The 22,880-nt window shown below is 37.2% G+C and overlaps 1 protein-coding gene across 1 annotated transcript; it reads left to right on the top strand.

The window, feature by feature from the left end:
• Window positions 1–4,926: 4,926 nt before the first annotated feature.
• txnrd3 (thioredoxin reductase 3) lies at window positions 4,927–22,741 on the top strand. Its single transcript, XM_067458836.1, has 16 exons — window positions 4,927–5,251; window positions 6,385–6,445; window positions 7,884–7,993; window positions 12,673–12,780; window positions 13,407–13,479; window positions 13,560–13,679; window positions 14,158–14,300; window positions 14,764–14,879; window positions 16,009–16,234; window positions 16,390–16,482; window positions 17,727–17,803; window positions 19,122–19,278; window positions 19,405–19,512; window positions 20,047–20,142; window positions 20,842–20,976; window positions 21,558–22,741. Exons 1-16 carry the CDS (start codon window positions 5,135–5,137, stop codon window positions 21,618–21,620), a joined length of 1,803 nt encoding a protein of 600 aa, XP_067314937.1. The 5' UTR covers window positions 4,927–5,134; the 3' UTR covers window positions 21,621–22,741.
• The last annotated feature ends 139 nt before the right edge of the window (window positions 22,742–22,880 follow it).

Below are 22,880 nucleotides of genomic sequence, written 5' to 3'. Positions count from 1 at the left end.
GATAGAACAGCTTTGGGATGAATTAGAGCGAAGACTGTGAGCCAGGCCTTCTCGTCCAACATCAGTGCCTGACCTCACAAATGCGCTTCTAAGAATGGTCAAACATCCCGTAAACTTTGTGGAAAGTCTTCCCAGAAGAGATGAAGCTGTTAGAGCTGCAAAGGGGTTCAATATTAAACTCTATGGATTAAGAATTAGATGTCATTAAGTTCCATGTTCATATAAAGGCAGGCGTCCCAAAACGTTTAGCAGTAAAGTGTAACTATATGTTATTTCACATACAGCAAAAATGTGTGATGATGGTGTGTGGTCAGAGAGTGTGTGAGACAGTGTGCAGCGTTTCAGTCCATTTGCACTTATTGAGTAAAGTGTTCCTGAAACACAGGCCGAGCGTGACTGTTGACGTCTGAGACACTTTAACATCTCAACATTCAGATCACTCACACACACACACACAAACACACACACACAAAGGAGGGAATAGCGATTGATTACATGCACACAAATAACATCAACTCATGTACTAAAGGATCCATTGACTGTGGCTTCATCAAAGAGACGTTTTCTTTCGTCAGGCTGTTTTCAAGCAGCAGCTGAACATGTCAGGAGTTTCTGATCTCACAAACACCATAACCTGCTTCATAAGTCATAAAAACACGTTGGGTTTTCTGTGAAGCAAGTGAAAGCGCACTGATTCCTGAGTGCTGGGATAGAACTGAATGAACAGTAATGGACCTGTTGGTGAATTATTTTGGATTGCAGTTTTTCTCGATTGCTAACACAATTCATGAAACTAGTCACCATTTTCTCACAACTAAAAACACTTCCTCAAAACTACACACCAGCTTGTGCAAACCTCAAATGCCCACATTGAGTTCAAATATTTTAGTCAAAAACATATTCTCTTTTGTCAAAATCAAACTTTAGCACCAGATGACAAACAAAACCTACAAATCCACAGACTACTCCACTAGTGACATCAATTCATAACACAAAAACCTCTTTTTGGCAATCAGGAATCATCGTACAGCTTAATGTCTACAATATACAACATAAATAGAGGGGTGCAATATACAGTAAAATTCAACAATATGCTTTAAGAAAAGTTTATTTTCATTACACTAAAGAGATTTTACAGTAGATGAAAAACACTAATACAAGTTGAAATACCAAAGAATGAAATATGAACTTGGTATATAAAACCCTATTAACATCCTCAGCCAAATTGCTTTACACAATTGTTGGTAATAATGACCATATTTTCAGATACACTTGAGGTAATATTATGTGTTTGTGTTTTCTGAATGAGATCGCCTGTGTAAAATGAGTACATTTTTGTATCGAGTTTTGCAGAAAACTTGGGATGTGTGAGAAAGCAGGTGAAATGTGTTCAATATTTGGAGAAATGTGTCTTTGCCTTTAAAACAAAGTGTGAGAATCTGGGCAAAAAGAAACCAGTTCGAGAAAAACTGTAATATTTGTTTTTCCTCACTGTCGTCGTGCATTCACAGTTTTTTCTGGGGTTGCAACAAATAGATCTGAAAGATCTAATTACGTGAAATGAGGAAGTAAAACACACACACACACACACACACACACACACACACACACACACACAGATTATTAAGAATAAACACGTCACACAGCTTCACCTGTCAGGAGTTTTGAAAACAGCATCATTTACTCTTAAATTAAGTTTAAATGAATTTGAGATGAAAACTTGAATGACCTTGAAACACTTTTTATTGAATACATTATATTGTTAATCGTTTCCCTAAAACCAGCTCAATATTTAATGTACTTTCAAATACATGACTTTAAAATATAAAAATGAAAGAAATACTAATACTACATTCTTCTTAAAGAAGATTTCACTTTAAAAGCATATATTGTTCATAAGATTTCTCAGCTGTGTTCCTACCTATAACACCCAATATTTATGAAAACATTTATAAAATCAACAAACCTAAAAGAAATTATGCTGAAAGTGTTTTTTCATGCTTATAATTATCACAACTATACCATCTCCATCACCCCACAAATTATAAAGTAATTGAAGTGTGCGTGCGTGCATGCGTGCGTGTGTGCGTTACATGTACAGAAGATGCAGATGAATCACAGCATCAGTCTTCTGCAGCATCTGCGTGTGTGTTTAGTCGCTGCTGATCATATTTGTCTCCATCTGAGAGGCTCATTCTGGATGAATGGAGGAGATTCAGAGAAGAGGAGTGAACAGGAACTAAAGACAGATGTGTGTGTGATTAGAGGAGCGGCTGACGAGGGACATGCTGTCATATCTGTTTCCTCTTGTTATGGGAATGATTGACTGTCACCATGGTAACAAAGGCGGAGGACTCCTCAGTGGACATCAGGAGATCAGTTTAGGGAAGGAGTGAATAAAGAAGGTGAACGTGTTCATCTGGTTTCTTCATATGTTTTTTTGATGCCATATAGTGAATATGTAACAAGCTTTATTCTGATTTATTGCTCTGTTTCTTTATTTATGAAATGTTTATTCAGTGTATATGTGCTTCTAACCTCAGTTAGGTAGCAAAATGAAAACCTTTGTATCATAAAATATGATTTTATTAGGGGCTCTGTGAATTCAAGCGTGGTACCATGATAGGCTGCCACCAGTGCAATAAGTCCATTTGAGAAATTTCCTCAATACTAAATGTTCCACAGTAAACTGTTTGTGATATTATAACAAAGTGGAAGCAGTTCAGGAAGCAACTTAGCCACGAAGTGGTAGGCCACGTAAAATCACAGAGCGGGATCAGCGCATGCGAAGGGTCACAGTGCTACAGTCGATAGCTACGGACATTTTATGTGGCCTTCAGATTAGCTCAAGAACAGTGCGTAGAGATTCACCCAAGCTTCACATCACCATGCAATGCAAAGCATGGGATGCAGTGGTGTAAAGTTTGGTGGAAGGGGGATTATGGTGTGGGTTGTTTTTCAGGGGTGTGGCTTGGCCTCTTAGTTCCAGTGAAAGCAACTCTTAATGCTTCAGCATACCAAGACATTTTGGACAATTTCATGCTCCCAACTTTGTGGGAACAGTTTGAGGATGGCCCGGTGCACAAAGCAAGGTCCATAAAGACATGGATGAGTGATTTTGATGTAGAGGAACTTGACTGGCCTAGGCAGAGTCCTGATTGAATATTTGTTCTTTTGAAAATGCACCTATTGTTGAATATTTATTTCAGCAAACTGTAAAAAGCAAACACTCACACACAAAAAAATAAAAAAGAGAGAAAAAAATATGCTCATTTCAGCTGTTTTGTTCTCACTGTTAAAATATTTCAAATCAGAAGCATATTATATATTTCTAATGAATGACTGACATTTCTCTTTCAAACATCCGTATATTTATTGCTTGCAAAGTTTCTAAAACTAATCAGACATATAGTATAATAGATCCAGATTTGCCACAATAAACCAGTACATCGCAGTACACTGAGTCATTGTTTGCCAAAGAAAAGTGTCTCTCTAGTGTGCTTGCCTTTGAACAAAAGAGGGAACGTCATTCAATAAAATCTGATCTGACAGTGAACTCAAAGTCTGCAGCTGTGAGATGAGAACAGTGCTGATGATCAACAGCTCCACCTGCTTATCACAGAAACCATAAAGCCTCGTTTACAGCCGCAGAACTCTGTCAAATCCCGGATCATTCGTCCGCTCAGAGGCCTTGTTTTGTGCTGAAGATTCATTCTCTGTAATATGATTATTGCTCATTTTAATGGTTATTTGTCTTTTATGGCATGTTATGCAATGACAGGAATATATACCTGTGTAAAATATGCGGTGTGATGCTATATATTTAAATTTAAATTAAATTAATTCAATATATAAGTTAAATATGTTTTTTTAAATTAAAAATAACAATAGCCTAATAATTTAGAAACTACTTTGAATATTTGTTGTTTTGAAAATTAACCTATTGATGAATATTTCAGCGAACTGTAAAAAGCAGCAGCAGCAACAACAACTAATTAAAAATTGTTTTTTAAAAAGAAGCTAATTTGTTTCCCATTTTTGTAACTAAATAATTATTTTTACCATTGGCCTGCGTCCATTTGATCAATTTGTATTTTATTTATTTTTTAACTTCAGTATTTTTTTGTTTTACTTTAGTAAATAGTATTGATTAAAAATGAATATGTGTCCTGAATTTTGACGGTATATACAAAAATATTGGTATTTAAAACATTATATATGTCAGGTAGAATTTGCTATAGAATAAATATGTAGCACTTCCGCCATCTAGTGGTTATTTGACATACCACACTAGAAATACAGTACAACTTAACAACAATAACTATTATAAAGTCAAAAATAGTATTAATTGAATTAAAATTTGTTTAGTTTTACTTTTAACTATAGAATATTATGCAAATCCGCTTTGAATTAGCTGCAGAGCTCCAGTTTAAGTCACCAGGTGGCGCATGTGACCGTGTCCAAACACTTTCAGGGGTCTAAAATACTGCCTGAATGTTTTTAGACAGTTTTACATTGTTAAATAATATGATTGAAAGTAAATCATAGTATATTATGTTTACATAAATTATAATGGAGTTAGAGGGAGCGACTCCCTTGAAATCAGTTTCACTTCATCAACTTTTTCCGCGTTTATTTTACTTTTTTTCTTCATTATAACAGCCATAACAGTCAACCTGTGGCTGATATATGATGGGCGCGTCTCACTAGTTCAATAGTTAGGGCACTGATTAGGACATAAGTCAATGGGCTGAGTCCCTGATCAGTGCCCTGACTACTGACTACTGAACTAGTGAGATGATTAAGACGCGCCCGATATATCAAAACCATAGACCGTAAAAAAATAAAAAATCAAAACCAAGTAAAGATGTGGGATGATTTTCACTCAGGCACATGCCGGTCAGACTTGTGGGGTCTTATGTAAGAGGCGCGCGCGCGGCGGAGCGTCATTCGGTGGCGGCGCGAGATGAAGTTACAATAATGACTACTGACGAGTGTTTTTAATCTTATTTATCATGTTAGTTAATGTCACATCATGAGTTTATGTTGAGATTGAGCTTCTTAGTAACCATAATCATCGACTCAGGTAGCGGGAAAAAGCGGAATATTGATCCGTGTCCAGTTATTGATCATCATGCCGCCCATCGAGAATGACGCGGGACGCGAGCAGATCCGATTGAAAATCAAAGAGCTGATCGATTCTAATCAAGTGCTGGTGTTCAGCAAGAGCTACTGTCCTTTCTGCGTCAAGGTGAGGGAAGTTAAAAATATCTAATATCTCCTCAAAACAGTCCTCTCATAAGGTTTGTCCAAGAAACCAAGTGTCTATTTAGTTCTTAAGGAGACTTCTTAAAGCTACAGTTCATCATTTACTCTCCCGCAAGTTGTTCCAAACCTGTATAACTTTCTTTGTTCTGCTGGAAACAGAGGAAGATATTTGGAAGAATGTTGGTATACATGTGTGTACAGTTAGCCCTATTGACTTTCATAGTATGGAAAAAGTCAACGAGGTCCATCGACTGTTTGGTTAGAAACATTCTTCAAAATACCTTCCTTTGTGATATAAATGACAGTTTTTTGTTTTTTTTTCGGTGACCTGTCCCTTTAATCTTTATGTACCTTTTTATTCAGCTGTGCTTTTAAACCACTTTGAGAATGCAAAACCAAAAGTTTGTCAAGTTCATGTTCATAGTGATTTTTTAGGATCAGAGCATTTATAATGTAAATGTAAAGTGAGAAATATAGGTAAATAGTAGTTTTTTTGATCTCCTATAGACACATGTTTAAAGGTCTAAGAAATCAAGCTCCTTAGGTGTTAAGTAACTAAAATTTTAGTTAACGTTAGAAAGTGGCAAAAGTAACAGAATGGGTTGAAATGAACTTTCACAATTAAATATCCGTTAATAGCTGATGATAACACTTCACTAATGTAAAATATATGATTCTGTGATGTTGTGCATCTCTAGACAAACCAGGCAAGTGTGTGTTGAAGTGCTGTGACGTTTGAAGTTCATGAATAGACTAATTGGTGTTTTCATTCGCCGGGAATCTGTAGTAATTATTTCACGAATCACAGAGACCGTCTGATCAGTAAATCATGTCTTATGGTTTGATCTGAGTTCAGAATAAAACACTGATGGAACCACAATTAAACCAACATTATGAGTGATTAGGTATAAAGTAGTACATAAAACCGTTTTTACTACAACTACTCATTTATATTTTGTACATGACATGAAAGTGTTTCACGGATGACCTGAGGTTCCATGTAGTTCATGTACCGTAAGTTAAGTAATTGCATGTATTTAACTTGATCGTTTTCTGCTAAACCACTGCTAAATGTTGTCATTATTGAGTCTTGTTAAATGATTTCTGTTTTTTCAGGTGAAGGATCTCTTTAAAGAGCTGAATGTCAAGTGTAATACCATAGAGCTGGACCTGATGGGTAAGAGAACAATCACTGGATCAGTAATGTTTTATAATAGTTCCTTTCCGAGAGGGAAATTAAGTAATGGAGGAAGTGCCAGTCACTGCCGTTTATATTTTTCACAAATCTCAGATTATTTCCAGATGTACTTTTGGGTGGAAATCAGAGCTCATTGTCTGTCAAACATCTTTTTATATAACTTAAGAAACCTGTCTTGAATACCTTTTTTATATTCTTGTAAGTTGTAATAACTAAAGCATGGTTAGCTATCAAAATAACCAAAGAAGTCGGCATTGCGTTAATTTAAAACCATTTTTTAACATCAAACAAGTTTGGTTTTAGATTTCAAGAAAAGTTATTACAATAAATAAGATGATGTAAAAAAAAATAGTATTTTGCACCTTATGGCATCGTAGTTGTCGATTATTCCAGTTAAAATTGTAATTGCAATTTATTAATTAGGATCATCACAATTTACATTGAATGATGTTTTGAAAAGCTTTATACCATTGTTTGAAGCAACTGCATAATATAATTTTGTATGAAAATAAGCTGAGAACACTCCTTTTATGGCAATGAGACTCAAATGTAAACTATACATTAAAAAAAGAATATGCATAGTATTATAATGTTATGTTAAAACTGAAATTAAAACAATGAAAAAACCCTTAACTTGTAGAAAGTCAAAAATGCTTTAAGCACAAAGAGGACTTTTTATTTTGCACCTTTGAGTGATTATGTAATTGTGGTATCTGTAATTGTAATCACGAGTAGAAATTTGATTAATTGTGCAGCCCTAATTAGGACTATTCAACTTCAACAACAATTGGGCCAAATTATAGAACAGTTGAGGTTATTTGAGTCTGAATATTTTAAGGATTTCTACTGTGTACAGATGCCAGTTCTGAGATTACAGCATACTAGTTGTTCACTACATATTTAAAACAATGTTTACGTTGTTTTGCTAAACACTTTTTACCTGAAGTTCTTTCTGATATGCAAGATTATGTAATGTCCACGTTTAAGGGTACTGAAGTTTTACTACCTCATTGACTCGACCCATTGACAGATGTGCTGAAGTGCTCCTGCATGTACTCTCTGAACATCGCTCTGAAGTTAATGTTTAAGTGTTCAGACCTGCTGAGTCACTCCAACTGCAGTGTTATAAACTCACCCCGCCTTATCACATTCATGTCTCATGTTTGCCTTTATCTCACTGTACATGTACAGCTGTTCTTCTCAAGCTAGTAGCATCACACGGATAATGGATTCTCTGCTGAAAGGCTTTTAACCTTATTAGCTGCTTTGGAGCTCGGAGCCAAACATTAGCTTCAGAAGCAGTCGTGCAGTGCCAGATCCGAACCCGATTAGATTAGATTATCTTGGAGGGGCGCCCATGTGGTGTAGATGTGAAACATGAGCGGTGAGATCCTGAATGATCACGTCTGTGTTTTAGAGGATGGAACCAACTACCAGGACTTGCTGCATGAGATGACTGGGCAGAAAACAGTCCCTAACGTCTTCATCAACAAGAAACACATCGGCGGCTGTGACAACACCATGAAGGTACTGATTCTTCTGTCTGGCCTCTGCATGTGTTCAACAGTGATTCTTACGGCCGTTTCACACTGCAAGCGTGAGCAGCGCGTATTTTTTCCGGCGCCCATGTTAATCAATGAGTGCATTCACACCGGGAGCAGCGCGTGAGCGTCAAGCAGGAGCGTCGCGTGAGCAGCAGTGAAGCGGGGGTTTCGGCTGCGAGCCTATTTTTGCTGCGCTGCTGACGCTCAAAGTGAAAGCACTTTTAATGGACAAAATAAATATGATTTCACACAAAAAATGCCTAAAATGCACAAGAAGCACGTGTCGTGTATTTGAACAATAACTGGAGTATGTCAGAAAAGAAAACGAAGAATAAAAAATATCTGTAGAAGATTTACCCATTTAAACTTGTTTTAATTATTCAGTTTGGGTGAAAGTATTATAAAAAGTCAAGTAAGCTAGCCAGAAAATATAATAAACTTTAGTTTAGTATTTAATACTCAGACAGGTAAGGCTCTCGGTCTGCAGCTGCAGTCACGGTGTAAAGTGAAAGCACACTTTTGATGGACAAATAAATATATCATCACCAAAAAAGCGCTCAGAAGCACGTGTGGTGTGTTTTAACGATAACTGGATGTCATTACAGAATACGAAGAATAAAAATCATCTGTAGAAGATTTACCCATTTAAACTTGTTTTAATTAATCAGTTTGGGTGAAAGTATTATAAAAAATAAAGTAAGCTAGCCAGAAAATATAATAAATTATTTTAGTTTAGTATGTAATACTCAGACAGGTAAAGGCTCTAGCATTGTGGGAGCCGCTGCTGTGACTCTGCACAAACGCTTCCAGTGTGAATACTCTCGCGCGTCTGCAGCTGCAGTCACGGTGTAGTTAAGCTGACATGCAGCTCATGCACTGCTCACGCTTGCGGTGTGAAACGGGTTACTTGCTCTCGCTGGCCAGACTTTTGTCTCTTCATAATGTCTGCGCATTATTTATTCTGTCCATGTAGACATCTATAAAGCCAACCATAGTTTGCTCTGAAATAAACTAAATAGTTTTATACAAGGTTCAACTAGCTGTATTTATAGGTATAATTTACCCTAAAAACTGTATTGTCATATACTCTCCCTCATCGTTTAACTTCCAAACGCAAATGAAGAGATTTTTTTTGTTGTTGAATGAAACCTAAGAGTTTTATATCATAAATGGTAGGGATGCACCGAATGTTCGGCAACCGAAATTATTCGGCCGAAAATGGCCAAAAAAAGCACTTTTTTTAGCAGAATAAGTAAAAAGGCCGAATAATTTTTGCCGAACAATGACGTTTTTAATGACGCAATCAAATAGTAACCCACGTAGAGTGAGAGGCGCGTGCTTTATGCAGCAAACATGTCAGCAGTGTGGAAGCACTGTTTAGTGCTGCATCTCATGTCATCGATGAGAAGAGGAAACGACTTTCATGTAAGAAAGCAGAGAAGCTACTTTTCACAAAGAAGAACCTGCCACTTTTCCTGAAGAAGTAGGCTAAGTAGGCTTATGTCTAGGACAGTTATTTATTTGTTGTGGGTTCATCCACATTTTTTGCACTAGTCAATGCACATTTGTTGTTGAAGACATACAGAGTTACATTCTTTCAGCAGTCAGTTATAGGCCTAACATAGGCTATTCAAGAAGGGGGCTTCAAAGATGGCCAAATAAAAAAATATTTTTTATTTTACTAATTATTTATTTTAAGTTATGTTGTGCTTAGTTTGTAGAATATCTGCTGGAATGTTAAAAAAATGTTCAGTGTTAAATAAATATTTTGAAATTGTATTTATTTGATTTATTTTTCTGAAAAGCAACACAACATAGTAAAAAGCAAATTTTTGCTATTTAATTATTGTAATGGTAAAAAAATTGCCAAATAAATGGGGAAAAATTCGAAACACCGCGTTCGGTATTCGGCCTTCGGCCAAGCATTTCATTTCGGTGCATCCCTACTAAATGGCATCTTAAATTAATCGAGTGGTTTATTCCAAATACAAGTCTTCTGAAGAGACACAATGACTTTATATGAGGAGCAGATTTACATTGACAGGCATACAGCACAACAGCTTGAATGTGTAAATGCAGAATTAATTTTTGGATAAGCCAAAGATTTACAGTTTGGGAATAGTGATTTTGATATGCTTTCTTGTGACTAGAACTATGATTGATTTGCATTGATCATCTGTTTACGGTGTTTCAGTGACATTACTACATTAAATTACTATATAATGTATAATCATGCAATAGGAGATTGTTTGTGGCTCCTAATTATGATGCAATAATAATAATAATATTTATTATAATAACCTTTAGTTTATTTGGGCTTAATCTCACGATACATATCGTATTGTGAGTTCAGTATCACGATTTGTATCGAATCATTGACACGTGTTGTTACACCCCTAGTGTTCATGAATGTCTGTACAGAACACAGACGCCAGAGAAATTTGTCATTTTGTTAATTTACAGACATAAGAGGACATTTCCTCAAGCAAGCTTTTAAATCGTTCACTTTTAAATGTCTTTTAAAGATTTAATGGTATGAAACCTTACTAACTTTATATAAGGATGAATTCCCAAGTGATCCACTACATTTGCTAAAAAGCATAATTTCTTGCATACTGTTCCAACACAGTTTTCTGGGAAATAACATGCCGCGTTTTGTGTACGTGTGCTGGTTTTCCACTCTGAAGACTTTCTCGCTCGACTTCATTGTCATGGTCAGTTAGTGAACTTTCTGCTGCACCCACACACACCCTTTCATTTTTAGCTGTAGTAGATGATTATGAGAATAAGTATAGGTAATTAAAGGGTCATTAAAACATTTCTGACTGTTCCACATGTCTGCTAGAAGATATTTTTCCCATCTAATTATCAAAATTGCTGTCATTGATTCAGGGCAGGACTTTCAGTTTCATTCTAACAAGTTGGTTTTACTCGTCAAATTTCGACTGGAATTTTGCAACCACTATAATTATTTATTTTATAATTATCAATATTATAATATCTAGCTGCTGATTGAAATACCTTTTTTTTTTTTTTTTTTTACTCATTTAAAACATACTTTTGTTTTGTATAAAAGTACCCTTTAAAATGTATAGTCAATTAAAATATTGTCATTTAGTCAAGTATATTCAACTAAATTGCTTTTAAAAAAAATATTGGAATAAAAAAAACTCATTACAGGCAATAAAATTATTTCTAATATCTTTGTAGATAACTGCAGGACCAGGTGGTTATGAATTAGATTTTTCTTTTTTCAGCCTTATCAGATAACTTTCACATTTGTGTTTTCAACATTTTTGTGTTTTTGTGTTTGCTCTCAGTAAAGTGCATTAATGAACACTTCCAGAACCAGCGCCACTGAAAAAGGGAGCATATTTTTCTTTTAATTTCTCTTGTTGGGATTTGAAAACCTATTTAAATATGTAAACCAAACCAGTCAGCTATGGGGTGAATAAAACCAAAGCCAGTCAGCTATGGATAATAACATTACAAGCTCTTTTGAAAAAAAAAGTATTTGCATAGTTGGACAAAAATATTAAAATACGAGACTAGTACTTAACGCCTTTAGTGAGGGAAAGAACTACAATCCCATGAACCATTGTGAATGGCATAATCAAATTAAAAACGATTGAGAGATAGATAAATATATATATTAAAACAATGTTAAGTTTATTGCAAAATATGCATGGTATGCATGGTGCATATACAGGTCTCATTACCTCCGCTTGACGAAAGTGTTAACGGCAGCACGGACTGACATCTGTGGACTTTTAAGGTAATCGGCTCCCTTAGCTTGTTTTATTGTTGTTCCTTTATTCATTTTAAATGTTAGTGGGAAGAAGGAAAAATAAAACCCTTTTAGATATCAATCTGCATATGTGAGGAGCATTGGTAATGCACATCTTTGCTCATTTCTTTGAAGGAAGCTCTATATTCAACAAAGCACATAAAAAAGACCTAAACTGGAAGTGAGACCTGCTTTGCAGAATATGGAAGTTTGTAACACACAACCCATATTATGTAATTTACAGTGTTTCATTGGAGTGTAGTGGAGCTAACGAGTTTTGTTTTTTGTTTTTGCGCGTGTTGCTTTAAAAAAAAAAATCTCTGATTGATGTAGGTTTCTGTACGGCATCATGGGTACTGTAGTTTTTCACCAGGAATTCCACTGTTAAACACGATCATTTTAAAATCAAAATACGTGAGGGCTAACAGCTTAAACAGAAGCAAGTACCATCAATTAACAACCTTGTAGCTCACAGAAGGCCTGTCTTTTAAAGGTTTTAAAGTTATAGTTAAAAATCTATTTCCTTATGGAAACAATTAATGGCGTTTTTTCTTCCCGAACTCACTATTGCACATTACAGGCCTTTGGCCGAAATGATTGAGCTCAACTTCTTGAGCATTGCAGCATGTTGGTAGCATCCATACTCTTGGGGTCTACATAAAATGTCTGCTCATCATGCCTGTTTCTACCAGTGATGTATCTGTCTGTAGATCTGTCAGCTGTCTATAAAAGCTCTTTCACAATTGATTGTAAAGCTGCTCTGTGGGAAAGACCTTTGGTAATAGAGCTGAATAATGCACAAGTGCCTCTTCACGGTGGCTGTTATCAGCATTGTTTTTATGCTCCTGATGATTGGCTGGTTGTTGTGGTAACAGGCACACAAAGATGGCGTCCTGCAGAAGCTGTTGGGTGAAGAGAGCGAGGTGTACGATTATGATCTCATCGTCATCGGCGGGGGTTCTGGCGGTCTGGCATGTTCGAAGGTGAGTTAAATTACACAGAGGCAGAAATTTCCTTCCTCTATAATGCTGTGTAAATACTGTATGTGTGTGTCTGATTAAGTCAGGTCAATCAGGACACTTATCACCTCAAACTGAGGCTCAAGTTGCATGGATTCACCCTGTATTAGGTCTTTTTATAGCTAAAAGAAATTATATTTTAGCCTTTTGACTTGAAAAAATGCAATCAAGATAAGTCTACTTCAGGCAGTTTTTCTACTAAATGAACACAAGGGGAAACATTTGTTGTATGCAATACATTGTAATAAATGTGATATTTAACATTTTGAATTTTATACATTTACTTTTTTTAATATATATATATATATATATTTACCAAATATATTTTTTCATATGGTTTTGAATTTTAGTTTAAAATGATTCACAGAACTGAAAAAACGTTGCTTTTTTGCACGATTGCTTAATTTTATGTTGCCAGCAAAATCATAATTAATACTGAATATTATTGATAGTACACGTAAAGCCCTGATACAGAATTTAAACTGGAAAGTTTAATTTAGCCAAACTTTGTAGGAACTCTTAACACTGGGCAGCTCTGTGGGTTTTGCACATGATTTTGATTTGAACACATCCCCTTCCTTCCCAAACAGGAAGCAGCTGCCTTGGGCAAGAAGGTCATGGTTCTGGATTATGTTGTTCCCACACCAAAGGGCACAACCTGGGGTAAGAATACCAGAATCAGACATGAAGTTTATAATCAAAAATTACCTATTATAAGATGGTAATACGAGGTCTCTCTCCAGGTCTGGGCGGGACGTGTGTGAATGTGGGCTGTATTCCTAAGAAACTGATGCATCAGACGGCCCTGCTGGGGACAGCCATGGCGGACGCCCGCAAGTTTGGCTGGGAGTTCAGTGAGCAAGGTCAGTCTTAACACACCGCACGGCTGGGTATATGAAGCTGCACATGATACCCTGGTTCAAAATGCCTGTTTTGATCATGCACAAAGAAACGTTAGTTCTTCATGCCTCCATTTTCCATGCGTGGTAAAAGTTGTGATGCAATTTTGTGTTTTCTACTCTGAAGTCTTTTCAGTTGCAGATTGGTTTCCTCTTTTTCTGAGAGCATTTTAGTAGATTACTAAATGTTTTAAATGACTGCAATCTTGTAAATGTATCTCAATGGTTTGAAAGACCATTTTAGGGGTCCTAAGTTATAACTTTAAATGAGAGAATTGTTAATGGGTGATTTAACACCAGAGAACTTCCTAACACACTGGACAAGTAACCGTTATGACATTTCACTGTGTTGTATAGTTTTTGCTTTCAAGCATGTCCACTTCTGCTCTTAATGCAGATTTCTTCTGTTTTGAGTTTCTCATAAAATATTGTTATATTAAAGTGACTCACAACTGGGAGACGATGAGGACTGCGGTGAATAACTACATCGGTTCGTTGAATTGGGGCTACAGAGTTTCCCTACGAGACAAAAACGTCACTTACGTCAACGCCTACGCTGAGTTTGTGGAGCCACACAAGATCAAGGTATGTGTTTTGATCCAGCGAGCCAGTTGTTCTTAAGCTTCCACCGTATTCACTACAAAATGCATTGTAAATGCAAAGCTGTTTTCTTGGACTAGGCTAACAGTCACAGCTAAAATGTACCAAAAGGAGGGCTGAATTCCCCACAGATTCCAGGTGCAATGTGAATGCAAAAAGAACTGGATTCTTTTTCACTTGGTTCAGTTTTTTAGGGACTAAAAGTAGATGTTCATTTTGACAACTCAAGTGTGAATAGTAGTTTATTCCCTTCTTGTGGCAGCAGAACATTGAGAAAATGTGCCTTAGACACAAAGAAACGTCAGCTCTCCAATGTCATTTAAGGGCTTTCTTTTAGATTTATTAAAATGCCAATAGTATAAGAGATGCTGAAATTGCAGTTCAAATCATGCTCACAGTATGCCTAAAGCTGCCCTCATCTTATTTATTTTTTTACTCTTTTCAACAGGCCACAAACAAACGTGGTAAAGAGACGTTCTACACAGCAGCTAGGTTTATTCTGGCGACCGGAGAGCGGCCTCGTTACCTGGGCGTCCCAGGAGACAAAGAGTACTGCATCACCAGGTGAGCTGAGACTCTGATCTCACAGTGGTAAACATCCTCTGGAGAGCCGGTTAAACACTGCTGGACCTCAGGGGGTCGTTACATGAGCCGTGCTGACTTATTTACAGGATTTATTTATCTAAAGCTGATTCCTTCTCAGTCACCAAGGGAAGGAAAGCTTCCATTGAATGACTTGTCAATAAGAGGGGAATTTCCTTCTTTAGCTCTGATATGAGTGGCATAAATGTTGAAAATTATCAAGTTGGTTCATGTGGCTTATTTCAAAAATGGCACGATGTACATGTAGGTGTCTATGATTGATATCTGTGACATAGAATCATTGAATTCAGTCATTAAAAAATGAAATTGTGTATTGAGGAATGTCAGAGAATTTGATAAACAAATCAAAAGTAGGACTTAAATCAATTCGCAAATATCTAAATTGTCTAAATATTAAATTGCAAAAAAGATCATTTAAATGAAGTCTGTTTGACTGAAGGAAAAATAAAAGGATTTGTTTAATTTTCATTTGATTTACATTTTAAAATAATAAATGTTTGATGCCTTCATGTGATTACCGAGTTTTTAATTTATAAATGTGGATACAATTATACATCCAGAAAAGTTAAAACTGGGTGGAAAAATTTGTGAAAAATGAAAGCTGAAAAAATGTATTAGTTATATGAATTAAATTGGTTACAAAACTTTTTGGTTGTTAAAATTAAATGTAATAAGTAAAATAGAAATTGGGAAACAGAATTTGTAGTGGGGGGCATTTATACGTTTTATTTTTTATGGTTAAATTCTAAGTTGCATGATTTCAATTAATTGAGACATTAAATTTGATTCCAGATAGATGAAAATGGAAAAATTAAAAGGTAAAAGAAAATGGATTAGTCAGTACAGCATAGTGATGTTCACTTTCAAAATCGAAAACCTGTAAACTGATTGCATGTGTTCTTTTATGGGTCAAAGCTGACATTTCCTGACGGTTTATTCATCTTTTATCTGAGGAGGAAGTGAACCCCAGGTGTTAAGCAAGCCTCTGTGTCTTGAGCAAATTGACTTTTCTCTTACACTTTTGTCTACATGAGAGGGAAACGTGATCTGACTGTATTGCGTCCTCATGGATTTTGTTCCTTCTTCACAGTGATGACCTGTTTTCATTGTCATACTGTCCTGGGAAGACTCTTGTTATCGGGGCGTCATATGTCGCTCTGGAGTGCGGGGGTTTCCTGGCCGGTTTGGGGCTGGACGTGACCATCATGGTTCGCTCCATTCTGCTGAGAGGATTCGACCAGGACATGGCCAACCGTGCAGGAGATTACATGGAGACACATGGGGTCAAATTCCTCAGGAAGTTTGTCCCGACCAAGGTTGGTGCATGTATGCTGTTAAATATTACTGAAATCTGAAATGATGCATTATCTATCGCAGCTGCGGTTGTATTGCTCTTTAGGGGTATAATAATCATGGTGTCTTTACACACATTATAGTGGCCATAACGCATCAGTGATTCGTTTTTCCACAGATCGAGGAACTGGAAGCTGGAACTCCAGGCCGACTTAAAGTGACGGCCAAATCAACCGAGAGTGACGAAATCTATGAAGGGGAATTCAACACTGTGAGTTTCTTGCCTGTTTGCCTTTCCATCCATTATCATTACAGGACATCTGATTTTATCTTGTCTATTATCTTTGGCTCTGTTTCAATCCTAGTGAATGCCTTTTGTTTTAATATTGCAAACTCTTATCTAACATTTTACATTCTCTTCACTGAAATGAAGGCAGTCATTTTGTTGTGAAATTTTAGTGGCTCATGTCCATAGTAGGGATGTGCGCAACAACTTTCATAATCATCTAAACTGAAATTTTGTAGCCGACTAGTCTAACCCCGCCCCCGCAGACAGCCTGGAAATGCGATCCATTTGAAAGAACACTATCTATGAATAGTCAAATCCCATAGTGAATGGGATCCATAGTGGCGTTTTAATCGGATACGTGCAACACGCTTGCCTTGTGCATTAGGATCATTGTATTAAACTTGAGAGTTCACTTAAGCAACATTAGCCATTATAGACATTGATTCAAATCTGAGTCAATAGGCAGTGCAGGACTGATAAGTTCAAAACTTATAGCCTATTGTAAACAGAGTTTCTCAAATAAAATGTGGTCCATATGTCAGCACGTTAAGGAATTGTTGTTCGTTAACACGGCACCCACTTGCATGTCTGGGTCTGAACGAGCTTGCGGCACTTCCGTGTAGGAAAAATCTGCACACATGATGGGGAGCAAAATTGCAAGAGAAGCTTGACGTGTTCTAACGACTACACATTTAACCGTATTTTCTTATCGTTAGGATGTTGATTTATAGCAACTGTTCATGTGTAAAGTAAGTTTCATTCATAATGTTTCTCCTTTAATCTTAACCATAGTGTCCCTCATAACCGGTAGTATGACAAGCCTAAGCAAGCTTGATTGTTATACTAGTTTGACCTGACCGAAGAAAACAGAAAAGTTTTGTTGTAGGCTTTCAAAATCCTTGCTCCTCTTCGAGTGGACATTTCACCGAAGCCGCCGCGCGCACCACAGAGAAACCTCAGATTTTGCATGCATTGGTCATGTGTTGCTTGCATCAATTATTCAGTATATCTTCATTTGAGCTGTATAGTTGTCTAAGAGTGTGAGGTCTGAATACAGTTGAACTTAATAAACTTCTGGTCATGTGTTGATGTCTGTGGGTGGAGTTTTCTCCATATAAACAATGGTTTGTCTTTTGTTGTTGTTTTTTTGTAACCGAGGGCAGATTGACTTGTTTTGGCCTGGTCACATTCCTTTCATATTGCTAATGTTGATGTGTGTCTTTCAGGTATTGATCGCAGTGGGTCGTGACGCCTGTACAGGAAAGATCGGTCTGGACAAGGCTGGAGTTAAAGTCAATGCCAAGTATGTCTCTTTCTTTCTTTCTTTTTTTTCAATAGTGTATTTTGGTGTTTGTTCTCATAGTCCTTCCCCCAACCCATAACAAAGTCCTTGTTGTCAGGGTAGCCTTTGAAGGGGCGGGGTCAGAGTGAGTAGGGGAGGCGGGATTTCGAGTGTCACGGTGAATCAGCATTTTTTCCTCTGGGAACTTGGAAGCGTGTCCAGCGTCTGACCTCAGTGACTTGGCGAGTGTTTACAGAACACACTGGCATGTAGACGGGCGGGATGAGTCAAGCAAAGTACTTTTATTGAAAAGCATAGGAAATTGGCTTATTAATTCTCACACAAACGTGTGTGTGTGTGTGTTCCTTGTAAGGCTATACTTGTGAGGGCACAAATGTCCTCGCTTGGATAGTAAAGTATAATAACAACTCACTAGTGAAGACATTTGACTGGTCCTCACTAGTTTAAAAGGCTTATAAATCCAAAACAAGTTTTTATTTAAATCTATTGTTCTCCACATGTTTCTGGGATGGGTAGGTTTAGGGATAGGGGTTGGGTTAGGAGATAGAAAACATCATTAACCTGATATAAAATCAATGGAAGTCTATGTAATGGCCTCACTAATGTAGTGAAACGTGTGTGTGTGTGTGTGTGTGTGTGGTTTGAGTCCGTCTGAGGGATTAGTGCAGCACAGGTTTTAGATCCGTTCGCAAGCAGTCATATGATTCCATATGACCAGCACACATGCGAGAGCGACGCATGGCTCTTTTATGGTTCCTCTGGATGAGTTACTCTCTGAGCACTTACTGATTTACACCTCGTGGTGAACTGCTCATTTCAGTTTTGTAATGTGCACTGTTTTTCTGACGTTACCCAGACCATACAGGATTCAAGGTCATTATGCTTTTGTTGCAGTAACACTCATTTCTGACTTTTCCTAAATTGCAGAAGTGAACTAATGATGTAATGTGGCTGATCTGTTATTACGAAGCATTTTTGATGGAAGCTTTTCTATCCAGAGAGAAAATCTCAAGAACTTTAATTTATCCTCTAAACAAAGTGCCTTTTTGTTGTTGAATTTAAGGATGCCAAATAAAAATATAGATTCAAGAATCTGATAGTGTGAGAGAGAATAATTGTGAAAATGTGACGTTTCAATGCAGTCCCTGCTACTCATGATGACCGTTTTCCACAAAAGTGAAAGTAAACGGATTCAGATTAAGCACCAGAACCAAGTGTTTAATGTGATTTGTTTCACTGTGTGCCGTTCATGTGGTACATACAATCCCAATTACAGAGTCATTATGAACATTGAGACATTTTCTGTTCCTCCATCCAGGAATGGGAAGATTCCAGTGAATGATGAGGAGCAGACCAATGTTCCTCACATCTTTGCCATTGGAGACATCCTGGAGGGGAAGTGGGAGCTCACGCCTGTGGCCATTCAGGCCGGGAGACTTCTGGCTCGCCGACTGTACGCTGGATCATCTTTGAAGGTCTGGCCTTTTCATACCATTGCTGTTGTGTCCTGTAAATTTTCCAGGAACACTGAAGTCTTGTAAGAGCACTTGAGCTGTTTTCTGTGACTAACCCTTTTCCTCACGCTGTGATGTGTGTAACAGTGCGATTATGTGAATGTTCCCACCACGGTCTTCACTCCTATGGAATACGGCAGCTGTGGTCACGCAGAGGAGAAGGCGCTGGAGATCTACGGACAGGAGAACCTCGAGGTGTGTGTTCACAAGCAGACATCAGACTGGAAATTAGGACTGTGTGATATTGAAGAAAAATGCGATATGCTATACCTTGTTAAATAATGTGATATTCGATATGCAAACAATATTGCTATTAGTGTGTAAAATCTATTTAAATTATATATATATTTTAAATGATTTAAAAACTGAGAATGGTACCATTTGTGTTTCATATTCTTTCTGAGAAAAGAAAGCATCGCTACAACTTCTGAAAGTGACCAGCAGTGTTTTAGCAAAAATGTCTGTTAAAAAAATTTGTGTGTATTTGGTAATTCGAGTGTGTAACAAGACAAGAAACGGAACTGCTTTTAGCGGCGTGTGTGTCCGTGCGTGCGTGCGCGCACGTCAGTAAAACATACACTTTTCACAACGTTGAAGTAGCCTATTAAAATCATTCAGATATTGCACAGCCCTACTGGAAATATAAATAATGCCTGCTGTGTAATAATGTCGAGTGTGGTTTTAATGAGTACTGGGGATTGCCGTAATGATTGATGCATGTCTCTGTAGATCTATCACAGTTTGTTCTGGCCTCTGGAGTTCACCGTTCCCGGCCGAGACAACAACAGGTGCTACGCCAAGATCATCTGCAATAAACTTGACAATGTAAGACACACATAACAGTCAGCATCCTCTATGAATGTGGTCAAACTGGTTCCAAGTCAAAATTATGCACTAGTTTATACAATTATACACTTCACAATAAGGTTTAATTTAGCTTGGTTAACAGTCTAACAGTGAAGAGCTTCTACCAGTGTTAAATACAAAGATTAGAGTTAAAAACTTAAATGTTGCCTTGGAAACTAATTGAAATAAGGTCATTGATGTACTAAAAAAAATAAATCACATAAAATGACTAAACTTAAATGAAAAGTCAAAATATAAAAGTAAAGGCTAATTGAAAATATGAATAAATGCTGTAAATATTAAGATTTGAACTAAGATGGAAGTTTATGGCAAAAAAAAAAAAGGATTGACACTTTTTATTGCTTTGCAACTATTTGTTTCTAGTTTATATCTCGCAAGTTTGTCTTGTGAGTTGTAATCTTGCGAGTTTCTCTAATTGTGAGAAACTACTTTTTTATTCTACATATACTGTGTAACTTAATTTCAGCATTTTAATAATCCATTTTAAAATTAAAAGTTGCGTCTATGAACAAACAAACTGTAAGAAACCTGAGCTGCACTTCACTTTTTTTCCTTTTACAGGCATGTTTCTGACAAGCAGTGACGGATTTTTTTTTTTTTTTAAGAAATGCATTTGATCGCTTTCTATCTGTAGCGTTTAACTCGTGTTGTGTGCAGGACCGTGTGATTGGCTTTCACTATCTGGGTCCTAATGCTGGAGAGGTCACACAGGGCTTCGGAGCAGCTATGAAATGTGGGATTACCAAAGATCAGCTGGACAACACCATTGGGATACACCCCACCTGTGCTGAGGTGTGTTTTCTTTGGCTGCTACTTAAAGAGGACCTATTATTCTCGTTTTTAAAGTTTGTTTTGGGCTCTGCTAGAACAGGTTTTCATGATTTGAATGTTCAAATAAAACAATTTTCTCATAGTATCCATTGTTAGAGCTCCTCTCTTCCCAGTCTGTCATTAATTTCCCATTTTGAAAAGCACAGTGTGTTGTGATTGGTCAAGTGCTTTGTGTTTGGGGTTTGTCCCACCCTTTACCATAAACGGCTGTTTCAACACACTACTAACTCACTCAAACAGGCCCCGCTGCTTTATTCAGTGTATGCCTTAAGAATAATTTAAATGAGGAATATTGTGACATTCGTTCTCAGAAGAAAACTCAAGACTACAATGGAGGAGTTTCAGGGAGTTAAGAAACAGTGAAACCGATGTAAAGAAAAGCTCCCGCTGGAGGGACTTTTTAATGCGCAAACAGAAATATTTCACACTAAAGAATGATGAACATGGGGGAAAGAGCATAATTGGTCCTCTTTATTACTCCACATGTCACGATCTTATTTAAGCACATGATCTTAACATGTCCTTCCATTCATTTGTTTCAGATATTCACTACCATGGAGGTCACCAAAAGCTCCGGTGGTGACATCACTCAGTCGGGCTGCTGAGGTTAAACCCTGCTCGTTTAATAGGCTGTCAGTACTCGTTTATTTATCCCTCTCCTCTCAGCATTAACACGCCCGAGTCTCTTTCTAGGAATCTAGAGGTGGAACATCATGATGTTTCCCTGCTTACAGAAGGCATTTGTGTCTCGTTGTTCCCTTTTACCCTTTACAAACCATGTGGTCATTCCCACGTGTGCTGGATGGGGCGGAGCAATAAGACACAACAACCCTTCAGAGGCGGGGCGTCATTTGCTGTAGAGACCAATGATTGGGAGAGGAATGATGATTGACAGCCTGTTAGACAGCGGGGTTACTCTGCTCAAAATCATTGTCCAAGTCAGAAATGCACTAGATGCGCCTGTGATTTTTCTTTTCTTTCATACACACGCATGCGCACTGTGCTCTGTGACGTTTTGACCCCTAACCCACGTTCAGTGGCGGGTTATGACTGATTTCTTCTCCACTTGGACTTTTAAATCGGTGTATCCATGTTGACATGCGCACGCTGGACTGACTGATCTGCGGCATTCAGACTTGCGAAGCCTGCATACTTTCGTTTGGTTTGGTTGTAGAAGACTATTTTTCTATATTTATTCGTGGGTTTGTCATCAGTTGCTCGTCAACATTCCCGTCAGAATTCTAGAAACAGGGATTTCACTTCCCGCTCATTTTTTTCTGATTTAGTTGCTGAGTTAATAAGAGGCGTGATCGAAGCGCGAACCAAATGCAGCATGTAGATGCTTCCTCGTGAAAGTATTTAAACTAACGGGCATCACTGAAATGAAACCGCAAACTCGTTCATAGTTTGTGATGCCTGTTAAAGCACTTAGAAATATCACTAAAATGTCTGTTCATATTTTTATAAATATATATATTTACATCACTGGATTTCATGTGTCTGTTTGGAGGTTTCATTCAAAAATAAATGCATGTCTCTTTGTTTGACGTTTGCTGTTTATTTGCTTTCTGGGGTTTTTTTTTGGACGTCCACTAGTCTCCTGTTGTTCGTTCCCTTTTGCTCTCTAAGGATTGTGTTTAAGGGTTAAAGTTCAGCATTTGTTGAATGTACAATATTTCCATAGAATCTGTTCATGAACTTTAATAAAACTATTTACACAACCTTATTTTCTCTCTTTACACTAATTTATCTAAAACAAGCATTAATCTGAGTGCCATACAAGACAAACCTGAACATTCGTGTGTGTGTGCATTCTTCTAACAGTTTGTCACTATAATTATACCTTTTATAACTATAACTTTAAT

Source organism: Pseudorasbora parva, chromosome 12 (genome assembly GCF_024679245.1).
Source record: "Pseudorasbora parva isolate DD20220531a chromosome 12, ASM2467924v1, whole genome shotgun sequence".
Taxonomy (NCBI): domain Eukaryota; kingdom Metazoa; phylum Chordata; class Actinopteri; order Cypriniformes; family Gobionidae; genus Pseudorasbora; species Pseudorasbora parva.
Note: the sequence above shows the minus strand (reverse complement) of the source record. Positions and strands in the feature narration are given on the sequence as shown.

What these genes read in the sequence shown, in the direction of transcription:
- txnrd3 (XM_067458836.1), top strand. Translation starts at nt 5,135, where the DNA reads ATGCCGCCCATCGAGAATGACGCGGGACGCGAGCAGATCCGATTGAAA. An exon ending in ACTGTCCTTTCTGCGTCAAG is followed by an intron (nt 5,252 to 6,384) that starts GTGAGGGAAGTT and finishes CTGTTTTTTCAG; the next exon opens with GTGAAGGATCTCTTTAAAGA. An exon ending in CTGGGAGTTCAGTGAGCAAG is followed by an intron (nt 13,680 to 14,157) that starts GTCAGTCTTAAC and finishes GTTATATTAAAG; the next exon opens with TGACTCACAACTGGGAGACG.